General features: G+C 46.7%; 1 protein-coding gene and 1 pseudogene across 2 annotated transcripts in view; both read left to right on the forward strand.

The window, feature by feature from the left end:
- The window catches only part of LOC308578231, a 1,025,155-nt pseudogene that overhangs the window by 903,930 nt on the left and 98,433 nt on the right, over positions 1-22,792 (forward strand). The gene's annotated exons all lie outside the window — the stretch shown is intronic.
- LOC308578291 (receptor-type tyrosine-protein phosphatase epsilon-like) lies at positions 739-13,316 on the forward strand. The gene is made up of 7 exons (XM_081178560.1): positions 739-830; positions 1,064-1,140; positions 2,527-2,661; positions 10,284-10,409; positions 10,677-10,828; positions 11,834-11,969; positions 12,799-13,316. Exons 1-7 carry the CDS (start codon positions 758-760, stop codon positions 12,871-12,873), a joined length of 774 nt encoding a protein of 257 aa, XP_081034686.1. The 5' UTR covers positions 739-757; the 3' UTR covers positions 12,874-13,316.

Consider the following 22,792-nt stretch of genomic DNA (forward strand, 5'->3'; position numbering starts at 1 on the left):
GGTACCTAAAGACATGTAACGATGGCACCAAGCAAGCCTCTCTGGGGAGAGCTTTTCACAAATGGGGAGCCACCACAAAAAAGGCCTGTTCTCATGTTGTGAGCCTCTGAACCTTTTGGGGAGGGGAGGGACAAAGAAAAGGCCCTCCAAACACAGGGGCTGGGTAGGTCCATATAGGGAGAGGCGGTCCTTAAGGTCCTGAGGTCCTGAGCCGCTTAAGGCTTCATAGGTCAGCACCAACATTTTAAAATGGGCCTAGAAACCAATTGGCAGCAAGTGCTGTTGGGCAAGGATTAGCGCTATATGCTCAGCTTGTCTTGCCCCAGTGAGAACTTGGCAACTGAATTTTACATCAGCTGAAGTTTCCAAACTGTCTTCAGAGGCAGCCCCATGTATAACACATTGCAGTAATCTAACCTAGAAACAAGTAATACATACAAGCTACTAGAAATTGAACTGTACATATCACTCTTTCTAGCTACATACCTTGCCTGCAGAAAACAAAAGCAGTGTGTCTTAGTTTCCAGGTTTTAAAAAATTGCTTTCCATATAGGTGTAACATAAAAGAACACAGGTGAAGGTTTATGTGGTTTGGGATCAGGTGAATCAACTAGAAATCTCTAAAAGGAACAGAATATCATGAAATTTTGATGTGTACCTGTTAGCCATTTTTGGTATTCTGTGTTTTTATACAGTAATCTACAAAGTCCTAGCCCAATTTCTCTTTTTGCTGTAGAAATTAACAAATGTTCGAATAATGAAAGAAAACATGAGAACTGGTAATCTGCCCGCAAATATGAAGAAAGCCAGAGTTATCCAAATCATCCCATGTAAGATACTAATTTTCCTCTTTGTAAAAACCGAAATACTTGTATTTATCCAAATTAGTAGTGTACGGTTATGTTACACATTCAACAGCAGGTGGCACTGCTAGGCTGAAGTACAAAGATATATCGTAAACTTGATTCTACGAAAGCCTGAAGCTTCATATCTTTATTGTATTATTGACTATAAAATGCTAAGTATTCTAAGAAACCTAATATGTGGTGTTTTTGTATTTTAGATGACTTTAACAGAGTGATTCTTTCAATGAAAAGAGGTCAGGAGTATACGGATTATATCAATGCTTCCTTCATAGACGTAAGTGTTTCTGTGTATGTGGAATATGTGTAGTACTGATTTTTACAAGTCTTTTCAGCAGTCAACTTTGTTTTCGACTAGCAGGCAACATGGTTGCACATGTGCCTTTATCATTACCACATGAGCTATATTGAAGAGTAACTTGAGAATTTTCAAAAAGAATCAAATTATCAACATCATAAAAAGTATGGCTTTGCACTTAAAATGTCAACAGAGAGAGACAAACCTCCCTGCTCTCCTTGTTCCTTAAGAGAAAACAGAAATTGAGGTCCCCACCTGCAGCGAAGCATTTTCTAGCTATCAAATAAGAATTTTCCTCTTCTCCACTTCTTCCAAATACAGTTCAGCTGCCTGAACAGTATTTACTCCTTCATGGTCTCAGTCGTAGGGTTCATCTCTATATACACACTGCCATCTTTTTTCTCTTGACCCTTAGATTTTTATTTTATTTTCTAATACTTTAATACAGTCCTCAAGGGAAGCTTAATAAGTCAGTTAATGAACCCGGTTAAATTCCCACAGTCTTTCCAGTGCCACCTAATTACATTTTCAGACACCTGGTGGATTGTCCATTGGCTTTTTCTCTCTTGTGGTGTGTGTGGGTGTGGGTGTGTGTGTGTGTGTGTGTGTGCGTGCGCCTACAGGGCTTGCATGAAAGTCTGTCTCGCAGGAGGTGGGTGGTGAGAAGCACCTGGCTCCCTCTCTCACTCTGAAGGACCCCATTTGCCCGTTCTCAGAGGCCTCACAGAAGTCTCACATGGGTGGCAGCAGTAAACACAACCATGCAAGGCTTCTTCAGGGCTGACTTGGCAGCCAGGGGGCCAGGTGGAGTATCAGTTCATCATGCCCACATGAGGCAGCCACCTGAGATTATTGCCTGAATTCAGATCATGAATGGCAGCTGGTGTGGTGTAGGGGTTAGAGCAGGGGTAGGCGACCTGAGGCCTGTGGGCCAGATGTGACCCAATTGCCTTCTCAATCCGGCCTGCGGACGGTCCAGGAATCAGCATGTTTTTAGTAGAATGTGTTCTTTTATTTAAAATGCATCTCTGGGTTATTTGTGGGGCATAGGAATTCGTTCATGATTGCAATGCAATGCAATGCAATGCAATGCAATGCAATGCAATGCAATGCAATGCAATGCAATATAAATCTTGTGTTTTTCTATTCCTGAACTGGTTTCCCTCTTCTTCCATTGTATGTAAGGGACTAACTACAGTTTTCTGGATTTGTGGCTCATTCTGGAGCTTTCTGAAAAGAATAGTTTGTTCTAATATTTCTGATATTTCTAGTTAGTCTAGAATCACTTTTAGGTTGCCTGGAGTTAAAAAATTGAAATCACCGAGGCATCAGGTAATCGTTGCATGTATTTTTTTTACTGTGAAGGGCTATCGCCAGAAGGATTACTTCATTGCAACACAAGGACCTCTTCCTCACACTGTGGAAGACTTCTGGCGAATGGTGTGGGAATGGAAATGCCACACAATTGTAATGCTCACCGAAGTTCTCGAAAGGGAGCAGGTATGACCACTTTGCCCAATTTAAAAAAAAAACAAACATATATTTTTATGAATAGCGTAAAGTGTGATGAGGAAATGAAATTTTTCTTCAGGACATTCCAACCCACTAAAAAAAAAAAAAGAAAGATAATTAGCCTATAAATAGCCACAAATATGCTTCATACCACCAAATCTTAGCAAAGCCCAGCTGTGTTTAGCTGCAGAGTGCTGTGCAGACTGGGGACTTTGTGATGTCACTGTAGTGTTTTGCTGTTCTTATTCCTCACCCCACTTTTTTAAAAAAATGCTTTGCTCTTGAAAAAAGATTTCCAGGCTAGGAATGAGACATGTAGTAGCATGGTTTCTGATGCACACAGCTTCACGCGAATTGTACCTAACCTGGCTTGATGATCCTCAGTACTGAAAATTCAGACAAAAATTGTCACAATTCTAGGGAAAGTTACATATAATCAAGTCAATTGGGAAATCAATGGGAATTAAGTGTGCTCAACTGAGTGCTAAGATGTCAGTGGAGCTTAATAGTGCTTACTTAACGTCCTCTGGACTGCACTGCGTGTCAGCAGTTGCATGGTGTCAAGAAGTCTGCATGTTTGGTGCAGCATCAAACTACATTTCTTAACTTAAGGTGAGCTATAATGGGTTTTACAGTTATATCCATTTCAAGCGTTGCTGAAATCATTGTTAAGTCATTACAAAAGCAACTTGTGTTGTCATATGATTCGTGAAAGTTTTTAATGTGTCTTTCTAACTTTTCCCCTTTTTAAAAACTTTTCATTTGTCTCCCAAAGTACAGAAGTATTGCATGTCAAACATATGCTTGTGTGACATCAATTTCACATAGAAAACAGGCATCAACTAAAACATGGAGAATGTAGAACTTCCTGTATTTTTCTTCTTCTGTTCAGTACTCAGATACAGGGGCATTAAATAGTTATTCTATATAATATTGTCAGAGCTGCTTGAAGATCCTAGCTCACAGAGGATCACGCTAGCCAGCGATCATTAAGTAAAAGTCTTTATTGAATTACAGTTTCCATTCTCACGCTGCTGCGCGCAAACTCTACGTCTAGTAGCTAGATCGGCGAAGCTCCGTCTGAGTCTCCGCCCCGTGTGCACCAACTTAATATCCTAGCCTTGCTCCACCTTTTCCGCCTGACTGTCCTCCTCTGGGTCCCTCTACCCCCCGGGGCTTCTTCCTTCCGGGATTCTTCTGACGCTGACCCGGACCCTCCTGCCTCCTTGCGCCGGGCTTTAGGACCTGGTTCCCTTTCGGGGCTGCTTACTGCGCCACCTTCCTCTGCATTTGAACTTGGCGCGCGCGCCCAACCTTCCACTTTCCTCTTAACCGTTTCTTCGCTCCCCGATGGAGGTGTGGCCACTCCTGACTCATGCCCTCCCTCCTGTGGTGAGCTGCCAGCGCTTCCCCCCTGGCTCCCTTCCTCTTCCCTGCTTCCTGGCGGTGACGCTGGTCCCGATTTCCAGCTGCTCCCCCCTGAGTCCCCTCTGGCTCTATCTTCCTGGGGTGCCCCCCTTGCCCTGGCCACTGGTGCTCCTTTCTGTGAATCCTCTGATTCACTAGAAAGACTAGGAGATCTCGGGTCGTCGTCATCACTCATCTTTTCTTCTGCCTCCTCCCCTTCGCTCTCTGTTTCCTCCCTTGCCCGTGCCTCTGCTCCTAAACCCCTGACATCCATCCCCCCCTCGAAGCCCCCCATTCCCCCCTCCCCTCCTTCCGGTGCTGGAGCTGGGGGCTGCTGTTGCAAAGGGACGAACGTCGGATATCGGTCGCTTCCCGTGGCGGGCCTCCATCTGAACTCTCCCGGGTCTTCCTCCCTGCTCTCGTCGACGACGGTCACCTCCGCTTCCATCTCTGTGCCGCCGTGCTCGAAACCCGGGTCGTCCCCGAAAATGTCCATGTCCGTCTCTCCCTCCCTTCCTCCTGGCGGCGTTGCTCGTCCTGAGCATTCCAGCCACTTTCTGCGGAACTGCTCCTCTGGCCTATCGTCCCACCAATACGAGGGTTCTGAGGCGGATCCCGAGGGTGACCCCTCCGGGGAACGGACGTCTCGTGTCGGTTCCTCGTCCGAGTCGAACCCCCGGAACGTGCTGGCCGAAAGCGTGGGCGTGAAAAGCCAGTCGTCGAAAAAGTCTGCTGGCATAGGTCTATGTGGGAAGAGGGCATGAAACTCGTCTTTGAGCAGAGGTTCGTCTAGGGCGTAGCCCGGCACCCAGCTGTTCGCACTGGCCGGGGTGCCCTCCTTGGCGAGAAAGTATTCTACCCCCTCTTCCCCCCATCTGGAGTCCAAAATCTCCGTGACTTCGTTGATGCGCTCCTTCTGTGCCACTCCCGCGTGCCCTGTTCTGTCTCTGGCCGGACTCGGCGCCGTTCCGGGTTCCTGGAACCTGTGCGGTGCCTTGTAGGGAGTGAGCACCGATCTGTGGAATACCGGATGCATTCTGGAACCCTCCGGAAGTGCCAGTCTGAAAGCTACCGGGTTGACCTGCTCTTCGACTTGGTAGGGCCCCAGTTGTTTATGCCCTAGTTTCTTCTTGGCCAACGACCTGGCCGGCACTGCGTGGGCTGCTAACCAAACCCAGTCTCCCACGTGGAGCTCTTCTCCAACCCTTCTGTGCTTGTCTGCTTGTACCTTGTATGCGTGCTTGGCCAGCTCCAGGTGGCGCCTCAGCTGATCGTGGACTTCCTGCAGCTCCGACGCGAACGCATCTGCTGTCTGCGGCTCCCCCTCCCCCATTCTTTCCAGTCCCGGGAAGGTTCTGGGGTGCCTCCCGTTGTTGGCGAAGAACGGCGTGACCCCCGTGGACACGTGCTTCGTGTTGTTGTAGGCGAACTCGGCAAGCGGCAGGTAATCCACCCACGTCGCAGGCTGTTGATTTGCATAACATCTCAGGTACTGCTGCATGATGGCATTGACCCGCTCCGCTTGCCCGTTGGTCTGCGGGTGTCTCGCCGACGCCAGGTTGATCTTGACGTTCAGGAAGCCCATCAGCTTCTGCCAGAAATTCGAGATGAACTGCCGCCCCCGGTCGGACAGAATAGACCGTGGCAGACCGTGAACCTTGAACACGTGGTCTATGAACAGTTTGGCGGTTTGCTCCGCCGTGGCCACCTTAGCACACGGAATGAAATGCGCCATCTTGGAAAACAGGTCCACCACCACCAGCACTGCCGTCTTGCCCCTTGAGCTGGGCAGATCCGTGACAAAGTCCAGGGCCACCCTTTCCCAAGGTTCGACCGGAGTTTGCAGCGGTTCCAACAGTCCGGCCGGCGGTTTGTGCACCGGTTTGGCCCTCTGGCAGGTGTCACACCTCGCCACGTAGTCTGCGACCTCCCCTCTCATTCCAGGCCACCAGAAATCCCTGGCTACTAATTCCACCGTCTTCTCCTTGCCAAAGTGCCCGGCCGTGGGCGCGTCGTGCAGCTGCTGCAGCACCTTGGCTCGAAGTTCGTCTCCCGGCACGTAGATGGCCCCTTTACGGATGAGCAATCCATCTCTTAGCTGGAAACCGTCGGCCGCTGCCTTGCCCCTTTGCACCTCTGCCATCTTTGCTTGTGCGAAGGAGTCCCCCTGCAACGCTCGTCGCACCGCCTCTAGGTCCACGGTCGCCGCGGCGCACGCCCACACTGTCGGTGCGAAGATGTGCATGGCTGCCGCTGGCGTTGCGTCCTCCAGATACTGTGGCTTACGGGAGAGAGCGTCTGCCATGATGTTGGTGTCCCCCGGGACATACTCTATTCGGAAGTCGAAGTTCGCAAAGAACTCAGCCCAACGTATCTGCCTCTGGTTCAGGAACTGTGCCGTGCGCCAGTGCTCTAGATTCTTGTGGTCCGTGCAAACCTGCACCGTGTGCTTGGCGCCGATCAGAAAGTGCCTCCACGCCTTGAACGCTGCGTGAATGGCCAGCAACTCCCTGTCCCAGATGGTGTAGTTCTGCTCGGACTTGCTGAGCTTCCTGGAGTAAAACGCTCCCGGGCGCCACACCCCCTGCGGGTCTTTCTGCAGCAGGACCGCCCCCACGGCTCTGTCCGAAGCGTCTGTCTCCACCCTCATCGGCTTGCTGGGGTTGACATGAAGCAGCTGCTCTTCCGACGCGAAGAGACGCTTGAGTGCCTGAAAGGACTGCTCCGCCTGCTCTGTCCAAATGAACTTCTTTTTCTTGGAGCTAAGCGTGTCAGTGATGGCCGCCGTCTGCATCGCGAAGCCCTTGATAAACTTGCGATAGAAGTTCGCAAAGCCGACAAACCGTTGGACCTCCTTCCGGTTGCGCGGGCTCTTCCAATCCAACACCGCTCGAACCTTGGCGCTGTCCATGGCGAGCCCCTTGTCAGACAGCTTGTAGCCCAGAAAATCCACCTCCGGCACGTCAAATTGGCACTTCTCCAGCTTGGCGTAGAGCCTATGTTGCTTTAGCCTGCTCAGCACTTCCTTGACGTGTTTGTCATGCTCCTGCTGCGACTCCGAAAAGATCAGGATGTCATCTAAGAAACAGACGCACGTCTTGTAGAGAAGTCCCGCCAACACGTGATGCATAAATGCTTGAAAAACGTGGGAGCCATTTTGCAATCCAAAAGGCATAACTCTATATTCGTAGGTCCCCAGTGGCGTGAACATGGCTGTCTTCCACTCATCACCCTCCCGCATGCGAATGAGGTTGTACGCCCCCCGCAGGTCCAACTTGGTGAACACTCTGCCCTTCCGTACCTTTGCGAGGAGGTCGTCAATTCGGGGCATGGGGAAGTCCGATGGCCTAGTCACACTGTTCAAAATCCTGTAATCCACTACGAGTCTCTTTTGGGGCGTGTCCCGCTTCTTAACAAAGAATACGGGACTGCCCCCCACTGCCTTGGACTCCCGGATGAAGCCGCGCTGCAAATTATGATCAATGAACTCCTTGAGTTCTTGCAGTTCGTCCTCTGACATGGAATACAGTCTCCCTTTAGGCAGCGCCGCCCCCGGCAGCAGGTCAATTTTGCAGTCATATGGTCTGTGAGGGGGTAGCCTGTCTGCCTCCTTCTCGCAGAAAACTTCCAAAAATTCAGCGTACTTGTGGGGAATCGCTTGCAGCGTGCCTAGCAGCAGCTGTGACTCCTCTTCCTCTCCTTCCTGCCTGGGCACGATGCAGTGTTCAGCACAAAAGGAAGAGCCGAAGGTCAGCTGCCTCTGGTACCAAGCCATCGTTGGGCTGTGCTTGTCCAGCCAACTCATGCCCAATACAACGGGCGTGTCAGATAGTTGAGTGACGTTGAAGCTGATGATTTCTCTGTGATTCCCAAGTCGCATCACCATTGGTGGCGTCTGCTTCACCACTTGCCCCCCGAGCAGCTCCCTGCCATCCACCGTGACAACCTGCAGGGGCAGTGTGGCCGGCAGCAACTGCACAGCGTGCCTGTCGACAAAGTCCTGCCCTATAAAGTCCGCATTGCTGCCTGAGTCAATGGTGATTGGCACGTCTATGGTGATTCCATTGGGCAGCTGGAGAGATGCTGTGAGCCTCACTACTGGTTTGGGCGGGAGGGGGTTCACGGGCTGTAAAATCTCTGGGGACTGCGTCACTAACACGTCTGGCTGGGCCCCAGGGCCTCTTCCTCCAGCCAGACTGCTTCGTTTCCCTGCTGTGTTCCTCCTTGCTGCGTTGCTGCAGTCACCATTGCTGAGGCTGCAGTGAGCTTGTGGGGCCTCTGGGGACACTCTTTTGCCATATGCCCTGGTTCCTCACAGACGTAACACTTCCTGTTCCCTCTAGGAGGCTTCGCTTTCACTGCTGCCGGTGCTAGGGCTCTGGTTGCTGACTGAGCCCTTGCACCTCCAACCTCCATAGGTTCGGCTCCTCCTCCTGGCGGAGGCGTGGATTGCGCCCGCGCTGCTTCTCTGGGAAGGAAGGAGGGGCCCCCGGCTGGTTCGCGCCCTCCACGCCCTTCGTCCTTGCTCCACGGACGTCCTTCCAGCCTCACCCCCACTGCCAGTGCCCTCTGAACGACCTCCTGGGTGGTTCGGGGTCTCTCCCCCCTCGCGATCTCATCTTTAATCGAGTTGTGCAGCCCCTCCCAAAAGAGGTCTCTTACAGGCGCCGAATCTCTGTCCCATTCCAGGGCACTGACCAAGGCGAAAAAGTGGGCATGATACTGCCTGACGCTGGCCCTCCCTTGTCTCAGCCCATGCACCTCCTTCCGTGCAAGATCCACGTCAATACTTGATAAAAAGCACCCATCCATCGCTTTAATAAAGGCATCCGCATTCTGGAGCGCCGGATCATTATCTCTCCATAAATTGCGTAGCCATGCTTTCGCATCCCCATGCAGATGGGACATGATGAACCCCACTCTCTCTTGTTCATCTCTAAAGTCTTTATGCAGCAGTTGCAGTGCGCACAGTACGTCGGCTCTAAAGTTGGGATACTGTTGCAGGTTCCCATCGAAGTGAGAGACTAGCCCGCCTGTCCGTCTCGCCAACCCAATTCCCTCCTGCCGGGGTGTCTGCTTTGTCAGCACGTCTAACCTGACCTGGAGATCCCTGCAGGCGGCAGCTGCCTCCTCCTCTCTCTTCCTGGATGCGAGAACCTCGGCGTTCAGTTGTGCCACTGCTTTTCTGAGGTCCTCTATCTGCTGCTCAGCCGTCATGTCGTCTGCCGTTCGTGAGCTCGCTAGTAGGCACCTGTTTCTCTCCCCTCCTCGAGGCTGTAGATGCCCACAATGGAGTGACGGAGCTTACTGTCAGAGCTGCTTGAAGATCCTAGCTCACAGAGGATCACGCTAGCCAGCGATCATTAAGTAAAAGTCTTTATTGAATTACAGTTTCCATTCTCACGCTGCTGCGCGCAAACTCTACGTCTAGTAGCTAGATCGGCGAAGCTCCGTCTGAGTCTCCGCCCCGTGTGCACCAACTTAATATCCTAGCCTTGCTCCACCTTTTCCGCCTGACTGTCCTCCTCTGGGTCCCTCTACCCCCCGGGGCTTCTTCCTTCCGGGATTCTTCTGACGCTGACCCGGACCCTCCTGCCTCCTTGCGCCGGGCTTTAGGACCTGGTTCCCTTTCGGGGCTGCTTACTGCGCCACCTTCCTCTGCATTTGAACTTGGCGCGCGCGCCCAACCTTCCACTTTCCTCTTAACCGTTTCTTCGCTCCCCGATGGAGGTGTGGCCACTCCTGACTCATGCCCTCCCTCCTGTGGTGAGCTGCCAGCGCTTCCCCCCTGGCTCCCTTCCTCTTCCCTGCTTCCTGGCGGTGACGCTGGTCCCGATTTCCAGCTGCTCCCCCCTGAGTCCCCTCTGGCTCTATCTTCCTGGGGTGCCCCCCTTGCCCTGGCCACTGGTGCTCCTTTCTGTGAATCCTCTGATTCACTAGAAAGACTAGGAGATCTCGGGTCGTCGTCATCACTCATCTTTTCTTCTGCCTCCTCCCCTTCGCTCTCTGTTTCCTCCCTTGCCCGTGCCTCTGCTCCTAAACCCCTGACAAATATGTAATGTGCGATTGGAGGGAGGGGAAGGAGACAGGAACTAGTTCTTACTAATGTTTTTGAGGAACCAGTGCTGTATCTGCATGAATATATTTCAACCAAGAAGTTCTGGAGGCAGCATTCATTCCCTTTTCTTCCCTCAATGTTACAGGAAAAATGTTTTCAATACTGGCCATCAGAGGGATCTGTTACTTATGGAGAGATTACCATCGAGATAAAGATTGACTCACTGGCTGATGCCATAAGCGTCAGGGACTTCCTGATTATGCACAATCAGGTATTAATGATAACATTTTAAATACGTCTGTGTCCGCTGTGGTTTTCTGAACTTCAGGGTTGCTTAAAGCCAACTGAAATGTAAATTTAGCTCAATTTAGATTACTCGTTAAAATCCTCTTACCTTATATAAATCACATGATTAAGTTACATTGACCATATATGAAAAGGTTCCTATAGATAAGAAGGTATGTAGCTGGCTTCCAGTGTTCCGTTCCACTCTTGAAGCTGCATTGAATTTGTGGTTTTCTTGCTTTTGAATGACCAGGAGAAGCTGGGCAGACTTGTCCGACAGTTTCATTTTCATGGATGGCCTGAAATTGGAATTCCTGCTGAAGGGAAGGGAATGATTGACCTCATTGCAGCTGTCCAAAAGCAGCAACAGCAGACAGGAAACCATCCCATTACAGTGCACTGCAGGTAAATAGTTTTGTATTTTATTTTGCTCTATACTCCTTTGCTTGTTTGTAAGTTTGCAATATTTCTATTCTGCCCATCAATATTTCCATGACAAATATTTACAAAAATGTAAAAATATATTTACAATTTTTTTTAAAAAGACAATAATTTTCTATAAAAAACATACACATTTACCAATCTAGTAGCCTTGAAACGATTTTCTGTACTCTGGGAGTTTAAGAGGGAATGGACAACTATGACAAGATACTCAGTTATCAGAAATGGGGCATTTGTCAGCAAAGCTTTAATTTCACTTTCCTAGAGTGATAAAGTGATATTAAATAAAGTGATATTACACAAAGTGATCAGCAATGGGGAACCTCTTGGCCATGGACCTAATTAGGTCTGCCTGGCTTCTGAATTTGGGCTGCAAGACCATTTTGGGCAAACTACACTCACCTACCAGTCACCTATTGTCATAAGATGTCAGCTACGGAGATCTGCTTTTGTTGGATAAACTGTGTTCATGATTTTGAAGCCCAATTTCTTATTAGCTAGAACTATAATTCATACATTACGTTAGCTTCAGTGTGTAATGCACAGCAGTCAGTCACATAGTGATAGTCAGGCTCTGGCTGCTGAGACAAGGATGTTTCTAAGAGTTTCCAGAAGTGCTAGGAACTATGTTTATATATTGGTAGTTTAGAAACAGCATGATGTAAACATTTATGCACATAAAGTGATTGCAAGATTAAGGTTGGGTGGTTGAAAAATTTAGACGTGAGTTTATATTTCAAGAAAGTTTTCCTTGGCTAGTAGAACTAAATTCCGTTATCTGCATGAAAATGTTTATATTAAGCAAATTGGCATAATTTATTCTGCTTCTGCCAGTCCTTGGAAAGAACAATGAGGCAATGCAGGGATTCTTCTAAGTAGCAGGGAATCAATTCAGGGTGTATTTTCACTGTATTGAATATGGATTTGGTAATATAACCTGTTAAAGAAAAAAAAGTATATGTATTATAGTGCTGGAGCTGGAAGAACAGGTACATTCATTGCACTCAGCAATATTCTGGAGCGAGTCAAAGCTGAGGGTCTCTTAGATGTATTTCAAGCTGTGAAGAGTTTACGACTGCAAAGACCACATATGGTGCAAACACTGGTATGTTGTTTTAACCACAAAAATATTTGTCAAAAGGATAATAGGATGTTGGTATTTGAGCAAAGTGTCACAACACAGGACTTGGGTGTTCACAAATACATGTCGTGCCAATGCTTAGTCATGTTGCAAAGCCACACCACAACAACTTTTGAAACTGCTGAATAGCCTCTGCACAGTGCTATAGGGTATCTTGGATTTTGGGGGGCGGGGGAGAGGAGTGTACAGCTGGTCCTCTGAACAGCTAATAGCAGTGGCAAGATCCAAATATCATTGCATACTTTTGCAATCAAGGAATTACGGCAAGGGTGGCCTCCCTGTATATAATGGGCAGATTAATTAGAGCTGGTTATTTGTGCTCTGCTTGCCTCTCACAGTTGTTTTTAAAAACAATAGCAATAGTCAGGTTTACATATGTGTCCTGGTATCAGAATATAGCCATTTTTAGCTGTCTTTTGATGGCTCCCCTACCCTGAGAGGCAGGCTATAACTAATTAAAATGAAAAAGTAAATGGGAAACTTCTTGATTTGACAGTGACTCCTGATAGGATTTATGTTTTTTTTAAATGCTCCCATTGGGCTCACTGTCCACCTCTCATTCAAAGTCTGCTTTCTCAGTGAACCAACTGTTGTTGTTGTTGTTTTAGTTATATTTTAAAATTAATTATGCTACCACCTGCAAAAAAGAAAGTGTTTTAACAGGATAAGAAATTAAAAATGTTGTCTGTGAGATATGATTATGTTCTAGTTTAGAGTTAAACATGCTTCACTGGAATTGTTATGATTCAGAGAAATTTTCATCAGAGTAAATGTATTCTTCTTCTCTTTTCAGGAACAGTATGAATTCTGCTACAAAGTGGTACAAGATTTCATTGACATATTTTCTGATTATGCCAATTTCAAGTGAAAACTCCTGCCTTATTATTATTAATTTAATCATCTGTACAGAGATTTGTAAATCATGTTAATTTATTTCCATTGACTTTTTAAAAACTCTAAATGTACATACTACCATGTTTGGCTTGCTCGGAATGCCTCCTTAGATGTATAAATTATTCAAGACTTTTACTCTCTGATCCAAAGGAGCATGCGCAGAACTGTTTCAAAAAAAAAACCAAAAAAAACCACCTGAAGAACCTGTTTGATTCCAGAGTCCCACTTTCCTTCCCAAACAGCCAAACAGCAGGATTGCTATTGTTTTGAAATGCTCAACATGTGCAGCTTCAGCACATAAAATAGGGGAGCTGCACATCTAGCACACTTTTGCATGTGGGACACCCCATTCAGCTGGGGATATATGTGCAAAGGCTGTGTCTGTGTATCTAGTTCCCCAAGCTGGATCAAGGTGATCTTTAAGTTTTGCATAATAGATGGCCGTGTACAATATATCACAGTATAAACTATTATAAAAATAGGGCACAATCCAGCCTATGTTAGGCATATTCAATACCCACAGATTTCAGTGGGTGTATTAAGCTTATGCTTAAATTTTTCCCATTGAAGTTAATGGGATTTGGAGTCCAGTTAATGGTCTGGGAGCACTTGATGCTGCAGCACTGCTGAAGCTAAGTGTGCATGGATCTGATCAGCCCCTTGGATGGGAGTCCATCGAAGAACAGGAAATAAATACTTTTAAAATTCATTAATGGGACTTCAAAAATGCTTGGTTTTGGCTGGATCATACCCATATTTTCCCCTGAACATCTATGAAATTCTGACTTTTACTTTTTACTTTTTAACTTTTAGATGACTTATAAAATAACCCGTGTTTATAAAGCAGAGGAATAAGAGTAAATAGGCTGGATCCAAATCCGCGCACATGACAATTATTTCTCTTAGAGCAAGTTCCACACAATGGCCACATGCTACTAGGAAACACTGTGTGAACCCCACTGAAATGAGTGTGGCCACCCAAGAGCATATGCATTTGCTTGCTGCATTCATCTCAGTATTTGCAGAGTATTCTTTTTTCGGTTGTGGCGGTGTTTTGATGCTTTTATGTTCATCAGCACCTTGCTCCACTTGTAAACCTATTGATGCTAATGTGAACTGCTGACTGTGGAAGACACTATTTGAGGTGCTCTAGAAAGTTGGTTAATATTCTACAACTATTAATCTTAACGGTCAATAGCCAGGTTATATCTGTTTGCTTTTTTTTGTATTTTTAAAGCATTCTTCCTGTTAAGCACAACTCATTCAGTGGATTATATATAATGGTACATGAATCCTCCACAAGCAACTGTCTAAGATTTTGAACCTTAGCAAAAAACATAAAACGTATAATTATTTTTGAAGACAAGATTCTCTAGATAGTTCTGTTATAATTGCAAGCTGTAACTTAGCACCATAATGCAAATACTGAGTTCGTTGAATTCAGTTAAATAATCTTAAAAGATCACCTTAAGTTATTTAACCTGATATAATTTTTAAAAAAGAAATATTAACATAAAGTAACATATTTAATGTAGGTTAATTAATCAATATTTTGAAACTATTTTGTATTTTGAAAAGAAAGAGGTTCTGTTCTTGCTATCACAAAAAGGTATATTGCCAGATAGAAAGCAAATATATACCGTATTTTTCGCTCCATTGGACGCACCGGACCATAGGACGCACAGGACCATAGGAGGGGGAGAACAGGGGGAAAAATTTTTTTCTTGTTCTCCCCCTCTAAAACTAGGTGCGTCCAAGGTACATTCACCAGAGCTTGTGGGGCTGGCGGTGGAGCGAAGCGCTGCTTTTCCCCACCGCCAGCCTCAAAGATCCCTGAAGCCTTTGGAGAGCAGCGCCCCGCTGCCCTGCAGAGGTTTGCGCACAGCCGTCCCCAAGCTAGAGCAGCGAGATGGAGCCCTCCGTCTCACTGTTCTGGCTTGGGAACAGCCTTGCTAGCTTCTGCAGGACAGCGGGGTGAAGGCACCACGCTGCCCTACAGAGGTTTGCGCGCAGCCGTCCCCAAGCTAGAGCAGCGAGATGGAGCCCTCCGTCTCACTGTTCTGGCTTGGGAACAGCCTTGCTAGCTTCTGCAGGACAGCGGGGTGAAGGCACCATGCTGCCCTACAGAGGTTTGCGCGCAGCTGTCCCCAAGCTAGAGCTCCGTCTCGCTGTTCTGGCTTGGGAACAGCCTTGCTAGCTTCTGCAGGACAGCGCGGTGCCCCACTGCCCTACAGAGGTTTGCGCGCAGCCATCCCCCAGCTAGAGCAGCGAGACGGAGCCCTCCGCCTCGCTGTTCTGGCTTGGGAACAGCCTTGCTAGCTTCTGCAGGACAGCGGGGTGAAGGCACCCCGCTGCCCTGGAGAGGTTTGCGCACAGCCATTCCCCAGCTAGAGCAGCGTGACAGAGCCCTCCGCCTCGCTGTTCTGTCTTGGGAACAGCCTTGCTAGCTTCTGCAGGACAGCGGGGTGAAGGCACCACGCTGCCCTACAGAGGTTTGCGCGCAGCCGTCCCCAAGCTAGAGCAGCTAGACAGAGCCCTCCGCCTCGCTGTTCTGTCTTGGGAACAGCCTTGCTAACTTCTGCAGGACAGCGGGGTGAAGGCACCACGCTGCCCTACAGAGGTTTGCGCGCAGCCGTCCCCAAGCTAGAGCAGCGAGACAGAGCCCTCCGTCTCGCTGTTCTGGCTTGGGAACAGCCTTGCTAGCTTCTGCAGGAAAGCGAGGTGAAGGCACCACGCTGCCCTACAGAGGTTTGCGCGCAGCCATCCCCCAGCTAGAGCAGCGAGACAGAGCCCTCCGCCTCGCTGTTCTGTCTTGGGAACAGCCTTGCTAGCTTCTGCAGGACAGCGGGGTGAAGGCACCACGCTGCCCTACAGAGGTTTCGCGCAGCCGTTCCCAAGCTAGAGCAGCGAGACAGAGCCCTCCGTCTCGCTGTTCTGGCTTGGGAACAGCCTTGCTAGCTTCTGCAGGACAGCGGGGTGAAGGCACCACGCTGCCCTACAGAGGTTTGCGCGCAGCCGTCCCCAAGCTAGAGCAGCGAGACAGAGCCCTCCGCCTCGCTGTTCTGTCTTGGGAACAGCCTTGCTAGCTTCTGCAGGACAGCGGGGTGAAGGCACCACGCTGCCCTACAGAGGTTTGCGCGCAGCCGTTCCCAAGCTAGAGCAGCGAGACAGAGCCCTCCGTCTCGCTGTTCTGGCTTGGGAACAGCCTTGCTAGCTTCTGCAGGACAGCGGGGTGAAGGCACCACGCTGCCCTACAGAGGTTTGCGCGCAGCCGTCCCCAAGCTAGAGCAGCGAGACAGAGACCTCCGTCTCGCTGTTCTGGCTTGGGAACAGCCTTGCTAGCTTCTGCAGGACAGCGGGGTGAAGGCACCACGCTGCCCTACAGAGGTTTGCACGCAGCCGTCCCCAAGCTAGAGCAGCGAGACAGAGCCCTCCGCCTCGCTGTTCTGTCTTGGGAACAGCCTTGCTAGCTTCTGCAGGACAGCGGGGTGAAGGCACCACGCTGCCCTACAGAGGTTTGCGCGCAGCCGTTCCCAAGCTAGAGCAGCGAGACAGAGCCCTCCGTCTCGCTGTTCTGGCTTGGCAACAGCCTTGCTAGCTTCTGCAGGACAGCGGGGTGAAGGCACCACGCTGCCCTACAGAGGTTTGCGCGCAGCCGTCCCCAAGCTAGAGCAGCGAGACAGAGACCTCCGTCTCGCTGTTCTGGCTTGGGAACAGCCTTGCTAGCTTCTGCAGGAAAGCGAGGTGAAGGCACCCCGCTGCCCTGGAGAGGTTTGCGCGCAGCCGTCCCCAAGCTAGAGCAGCGAGATGGAGCCCTCCGTCTCGCTGTTCTGTCTTGGGAACAGCCTTGCTAGCTTCTGCAGGACAGCGAGGTGAAGGCACCCCGCTGCCCTACAGAGGTTTGCGCGCAGCCGTCCCCAAGCTAGAGCAGCGAGATGGAGCCCTCCGTCTCGCTGTTCTGTCTTGGGAACAGCCTTGCTAGCTTCTGCAGGACAGCGAGGTGAAGGCACCCCGCTGCCCTACAGAGGTTTGCGCACAGCAATCCCCAAGCTAGAGCAGCGAGACGGAGCGCTCCGCAGTGCTCCGTCTTCCTGTTCTGGCTTTGGGCTTAGCGGCGCAGCCTGCATTCGCTCTATAGGACGCACACACATTTCCCCTTAATTTTTGGAGGGGAAAATGTGCGTCTTATAGAACGAAAAATACGGTAAAGGAAAACATATACTTTCAATTTAAAACAATCTAGCTTAAGATAGTTATGGCTAAGCACTACTGAAAGCAACACAACTTCAGTAATTACATAGTGGCAAACTTGCTTCACTGGTGTCAGTGGAGTATAGTCATGACAAATCTTTAGCTGAATCAGGGAATAGCATCTACTGAAGTCAAGACATTTACTTCCAAGTCCTTAGAATACTGGTGTTAGTGTTCAATTAAGGACACAGATAAATACACTTGTGCTCCTTTAGTGTTGGTGGTACTTAATGGGAATGAACAGTGTCCTGAATTGTGTTCCTACAAATGGTGTGGTACTCAATGCCAGTATGCTTTCAGACCTCCTATATGACCTATTATTTCACAATTTTCTTCCTTATTGTAAGTATACAGAACTATCCCAGGAGTGTAGCCAATGAAGTATGGACATGTAGGAGTGCCCACAAAATTTGGGTTTGGGCTGTTGGTGCACAACTGACCATTTACTGTTAGGGCACAAAACCCATTTGTTTTGAACTGACTTGTATGATGGGTTGCTTCCTAGGGTTTTTACTTTAATGGCTGTGACTATATATAAAGCCCCATGTGGCAATGTCATCGTCTGGACAAAACTAGCTTTGGAGAAAAATGACAAAACACACAGTACATTTTATATCTATTGCTCCCATCTTTTTAGAAGGCATAAATTAAAGAGCACAAGTACAAAAGAATAATTTGTATATAAATGTCTAATATGCAATAGTTTGGGCTTGTTCATTGGTGGTTTTTTTAATACAACAAGGAAAGCCTTATTGACAACTATGTAGACTTTAACCTGGTCATTACATTTCAGCTCCTGCATTATTTTAATCTATGTTCATTTTAATACACGACTGGAAGAAAGGTGGATACTTTTAGCAATTCAGAGGATTGCAAGGTGTCCACATGAGTCTTTTACTTACCGACTTTTAATTGAAAACAGTTCAGGTTAGTCTATAAGCACACTGTTTTTAAAGCACTGCCATTTTATTGCTTGTGTCTTCCCAGTAATGCACTTCTGTAAATCTATATGTATATGTACAGTTGTTATGCACTTAATGAATAGAATTTATTGTAAGAGGTGATTGATGTTAAGCTCTCTAAGCCCCAAAGCAAACACCATTATTTGGTTAAGAGTTGAATGTAAAATAAGCTTTCTATCATAATAAGTTTGGAAATCCAAACTCCAAAATGTGAGGAATGAACAGTCCAATACACTATGGACCCAAATCTGTGAGCACATTAACAGATGAAGATAGGTTTTTTAAAACCACTGTTTCTACCCACCAGTTTAGAAGCTGCTTCCGACAGCCTTAAGAGTGTCAGACGCTTTCTAATGCAGTACAAATTGTGTGGAAACTGCTGTTTTCAAAATACTGGGGTTTTGACAAAACCATAATCATATTCTTCCTAATATCTCTATTTTTGTTACAATAGAGACATGTGCTAGTCCTGGTATTGAGTTTTTGACTACTGGATATTAGTAACACCTTTAGGTCCTGGTGAATATGTCCCCTCGGTTTTCTTGGCTCCTTGATGAATGGCCTCTCTGCACTTAGCCAAAGTATCTTATTTAGCTTGATAACACAAAAATAGTCTTTACAGTTACCAATTTAGTCTCCGTCTTCTAATTTCCCACTTCCTAGCTTTCAGTAAACCTAGAATAGCATAGGTAGCTGCTGTTCCCTCATCCATGACACTGGAATTCCTTGCTTCTCTTAGTATCAGTCCAGTACCCCTTCCTTGACCTCTGACCAGCATCCATAGCTGTAACTGTGAAATCTGCTTAAGGGAAAGCATTGCAGTTGTTCCTTTTTAAATTATCCAAACAAAGTCATTTTCAGATGTAGAGAAAAATCCTGCCTTGGTGGAAGGAAGTAATTATTAGATAATATTTCTAATAGCATCCAGAACTCTCTTAATTTGTTGCTTGTTCTGTAAAGCAATATTTAAAAACGTAAGATGTGGACCAGAAATGCACATAGCGGAATCCATTAATGAAGTAGGGATGTTTTAACTTTTCTTATATTTACCCAAGTGAAGCCAGAATACTTGGGGTGAGGCTCATTTTGGTAATACTAATATGAGTGCACTTAAAATGGAGCAGCTTTCCTCCCCCAATGTGGAATAATTTCTATACTCAACAGTTTCAGATAATTCCGTGGGATTAAATTCTCTGAAGTAATCTGAAGCACAAAACCTTCTCTGTGGCTTTGTTGGATTCCCTTCAGACAATCTAGTTCTACTAGGTTCTCCCATTTGGTGATGACAAGACTTGCCACAGTTGAGGAAATACTGTGCTAAACCCAGCCAAATCACTTTTAATCACAACTAATCTGTTTTATGAGGTTGGTGAATTGCAACTTTAGAAAGCTTGTTTTTCACTTCAAGGTGTTTAGTCAAATAAGACTGTGATACTTCGTACAATGGTATAACAAACATATTTATGGGTTTCCACACTTAATTTTTTTTACATTGCATGAGATTGCATTAATAAATGCCAAACAGTGATTAGAAATTTATATGTTCTGATCTGCATATCTAGTCACTATGTGACTCAACTTATTGTCTTGTGTGACAGTGGACATTGATTGCCAAAGCTCTTAAGTACATGCTTAACTCAGAAACAGTGCACAAATAGTAATATTGTTAAAGCAGTTTATTTCGAAGTATGTTTCTAGAAACTCGGGGTTCCTTATCAATTTATCAGGGAGTCAACAATAGCCCTATTTGTGTGTTAAAACCCTCATGCGATTTTACTTGCGTAAGGAGAGGGCAGGGGCGTGTCAGCTCCCCAACTTTACCCTCCACGAGGCTGGATGTCTACTATATGCATGTAGATCCAGTGTGATTTAGAACCTTGCACAATCAGCATCATGTGGAGAGCTAACACTAATGCAGCAGCATCCTGGCTACAGATCTTTGCCCTCCAATGCATGGAGGGAGCAGGCCAGCACTCCCTTTATTGCATCTGCTTTTTAATGCCTTGCAAGGACTAACAACAAGATAAAGAACTGTAACTTAGCTAACCAAAAGGCATCTTATCATTTGTTACTGATACTTTCCTGGAAAGTATAGCAGCAGAGGAGACATGTCCTTTGCAGGCCTGGCACCAGGGATTAGTAAAATCTGCAGGGCCCCCTCTAATAGTTTATATACATAAATTTGCTTTAAAAACAAACAAGAGCAGTGCGCACACAGGCATGCAAATAGTTAATGTGGGGGGGGGGGAAATGCAGCTGTGTGGGGAAAGGAAGGCTCTGGTCTTGACCTTCTGTTGCCTGTATGACAGCCAAGGTCATACTATTCTATACCGTACTTGGATTCCTTGCTCCCCTGATTGCCACAGGATTTGCAGAGCCCACAATCAGCCACAACGTTCAGGATTAACTCCTCCTTGGCACTGTTGCAGAAGTTGGGAGAGCCTAAGCTCACAGTTTGCCTGGTCTCCCATGTTACCAGTAGTGGATGCTGTATCAGGCAGAGCAGGCTCCGTGCTCCCAACTCATCTGCTGTTAGAGCCAGCCCATCCGCACGCCCCATTTAGTCAGCCAGCTAGCCCTCTGCATGGAGCTTAGGAGCAAAAGAAGATATTGGAGGGAGCCCTGCTCATGCATTCAAAAGAACACCTGAGCTTGAAACAGTCCAGGAGTGTGTGCACCAGCCCCGCCTCCAGTATCCTCATGTGTGCCATCTCCACTCTCTCCTCTCCTGAGGTTTGAGCAGAAATATCTGCAGCAATATTCTAGCTGCATTTAGAAATTCCCTGCAGACCTTTGTGCTCAGAGCTCAAAAGGTTGGGAGTAGGAAGCATGCAGAGGGTTACTGGGGGAAAGGGCAGCACTGCATCCCTGTGACCCTACGCAATTTGAACTCTCATGCACTCTTTTGAATGCATGAAGTATGTACTCTCTTGTATTTGATGTGGATGTGTATCTCTGCGTGTTCAGGCCTCCTGCTGTCTCTTGCATGGGGTCCAAAGAATCCTGGAAACAGCCCTGGTGCTGTGGGACATACATGCTCTGTATAGAGGCCAGCTAGTCTCACTACGCAAATTTAAGAGGGTGACACAATGCACTCCAGAATTCCCTGCAACACACAACATAGTTCTTGGCAGACAACTCAGTGTGGAAAGCATTTCTTGATGCAAGCAAGTTTTGAAATCTTGTACTAAGTAAGATACTTAATGGCTTGGGTTAATCAGGCCCAACAGAAGAATGCCTGCTGTATTGATTAGTGTTTTGAAAATGACTTTTATGAATTGGTTTTTAAAGGAATTTGAACATCTTTGTTTCCAGCATTTGAAAATGTTTTCATTACGCAGTATCATTTTTAGTATGTTGCTACTGAACCTTATTCTGTATATGCAAAACTATATTTAATTTATGTCAAGATCTTTATAATATATGTATGTATTATACAGTGATATTTTCTTTTATTACATTTATAATTTGATCTTGCTGTATTTATAATGCCAGTGAATGTTGCTGAATTATTTGTATATGCAAATCGCAAGATCTAATAATTCTGATGCAAGAACAAGGTTTCATTTTTATTTTCAGGCTGCATTTCTTTCTTTAAATCTCTTAATTTCATTCCTCTACTATTTGCTCGTTTAAACTAAATACAGCAATGGTGCAAAGGACATAAAATCCCTTACTTAAATTACTTCCCAGAACTTTAAAAACTCTAGCTATTTGACTCAGAGCACTGTTCTGACAAAAAAAAAAGTTAAAAATGAAGCATTATACATATAACATTAATTTGCAACAGCAATTTATCTTCTCAACCAGAACACGCTTATTTATTCTAAGTAATCTGAATAAAAGTAATCATTATTCTCAGTTGTTCCAATGGATTATACAAAAGTAAATGTAATCTTCCTAGGCAGTACATTTTGGTCTACTTGAAACAAATATAGCCATGGCAGGCATTTTAGACCTTGTCTACACATGCATCAAAATGGATTTGGGAGGGTTAGACTGGACTGCAGGAGCAGAAACATGGTGGTGATGGGGAATGGCATAAAAAGGACATGGTGCACTTTTGTGTGTGCCAAGAGAGATGGTTCTGTTGCATATTTTAGATTTCTGAAAGAGAATGATACGTTTATGTTAAAACATCTTTCCTTTGAAGGAAGTACAAAAGGAATCCAGCAGTGTCTGGACAGTATGTCCTCTCCCTTTCTCCTCTCTGGTGCTGCCTGTGTTACAGGCAGTGTTCCACTTCAGACTGCAAATAGGTGGTCACATTTATAATGCTCCCCTATGTGCAAAACTCCTTCATGAGTAGAAAACAACTGGGAACAAGCTGTTCTAGAACCATTCTTCCTGGTAATGCTGCTTTTACTCGCAGGGTGTTTTAATATGCTGGAGCATTCAAATCTGGGGTGTCCATGGATAGTTTAACATGGTTGCATCCTGTCTCCTTCCTCAGCATTCTTTCTACACTCATATTGCTTTATGTGGAGACCATATCCTAGTTTGCTTCAGTCACTGCTCTGGATTTAGTAGGGTACTATTTTCTATAATTCAAAGGCACACACCACTGATATCTCAGCTATGTGGACAATATTGTATCCTGATTAGATATAATCTAATTAGACTGGATTTCATTGGAGCATAAAACTGGACAGAACCATTTATTTGGGCTAACGATTTCTT

Source organism: Podarcis bocagei (assembly GCF_964188305.1).
Source record: "Podarcis bocagei genome assembly, chromosome: W".
Classification (NCBI taxonomy): domain Eukaryota; kingdom Metazoa; phylum Chordata; class Lepidosauria; order Squamata; family Lacertidae; genus Podarcis; species Podarcis bocagei.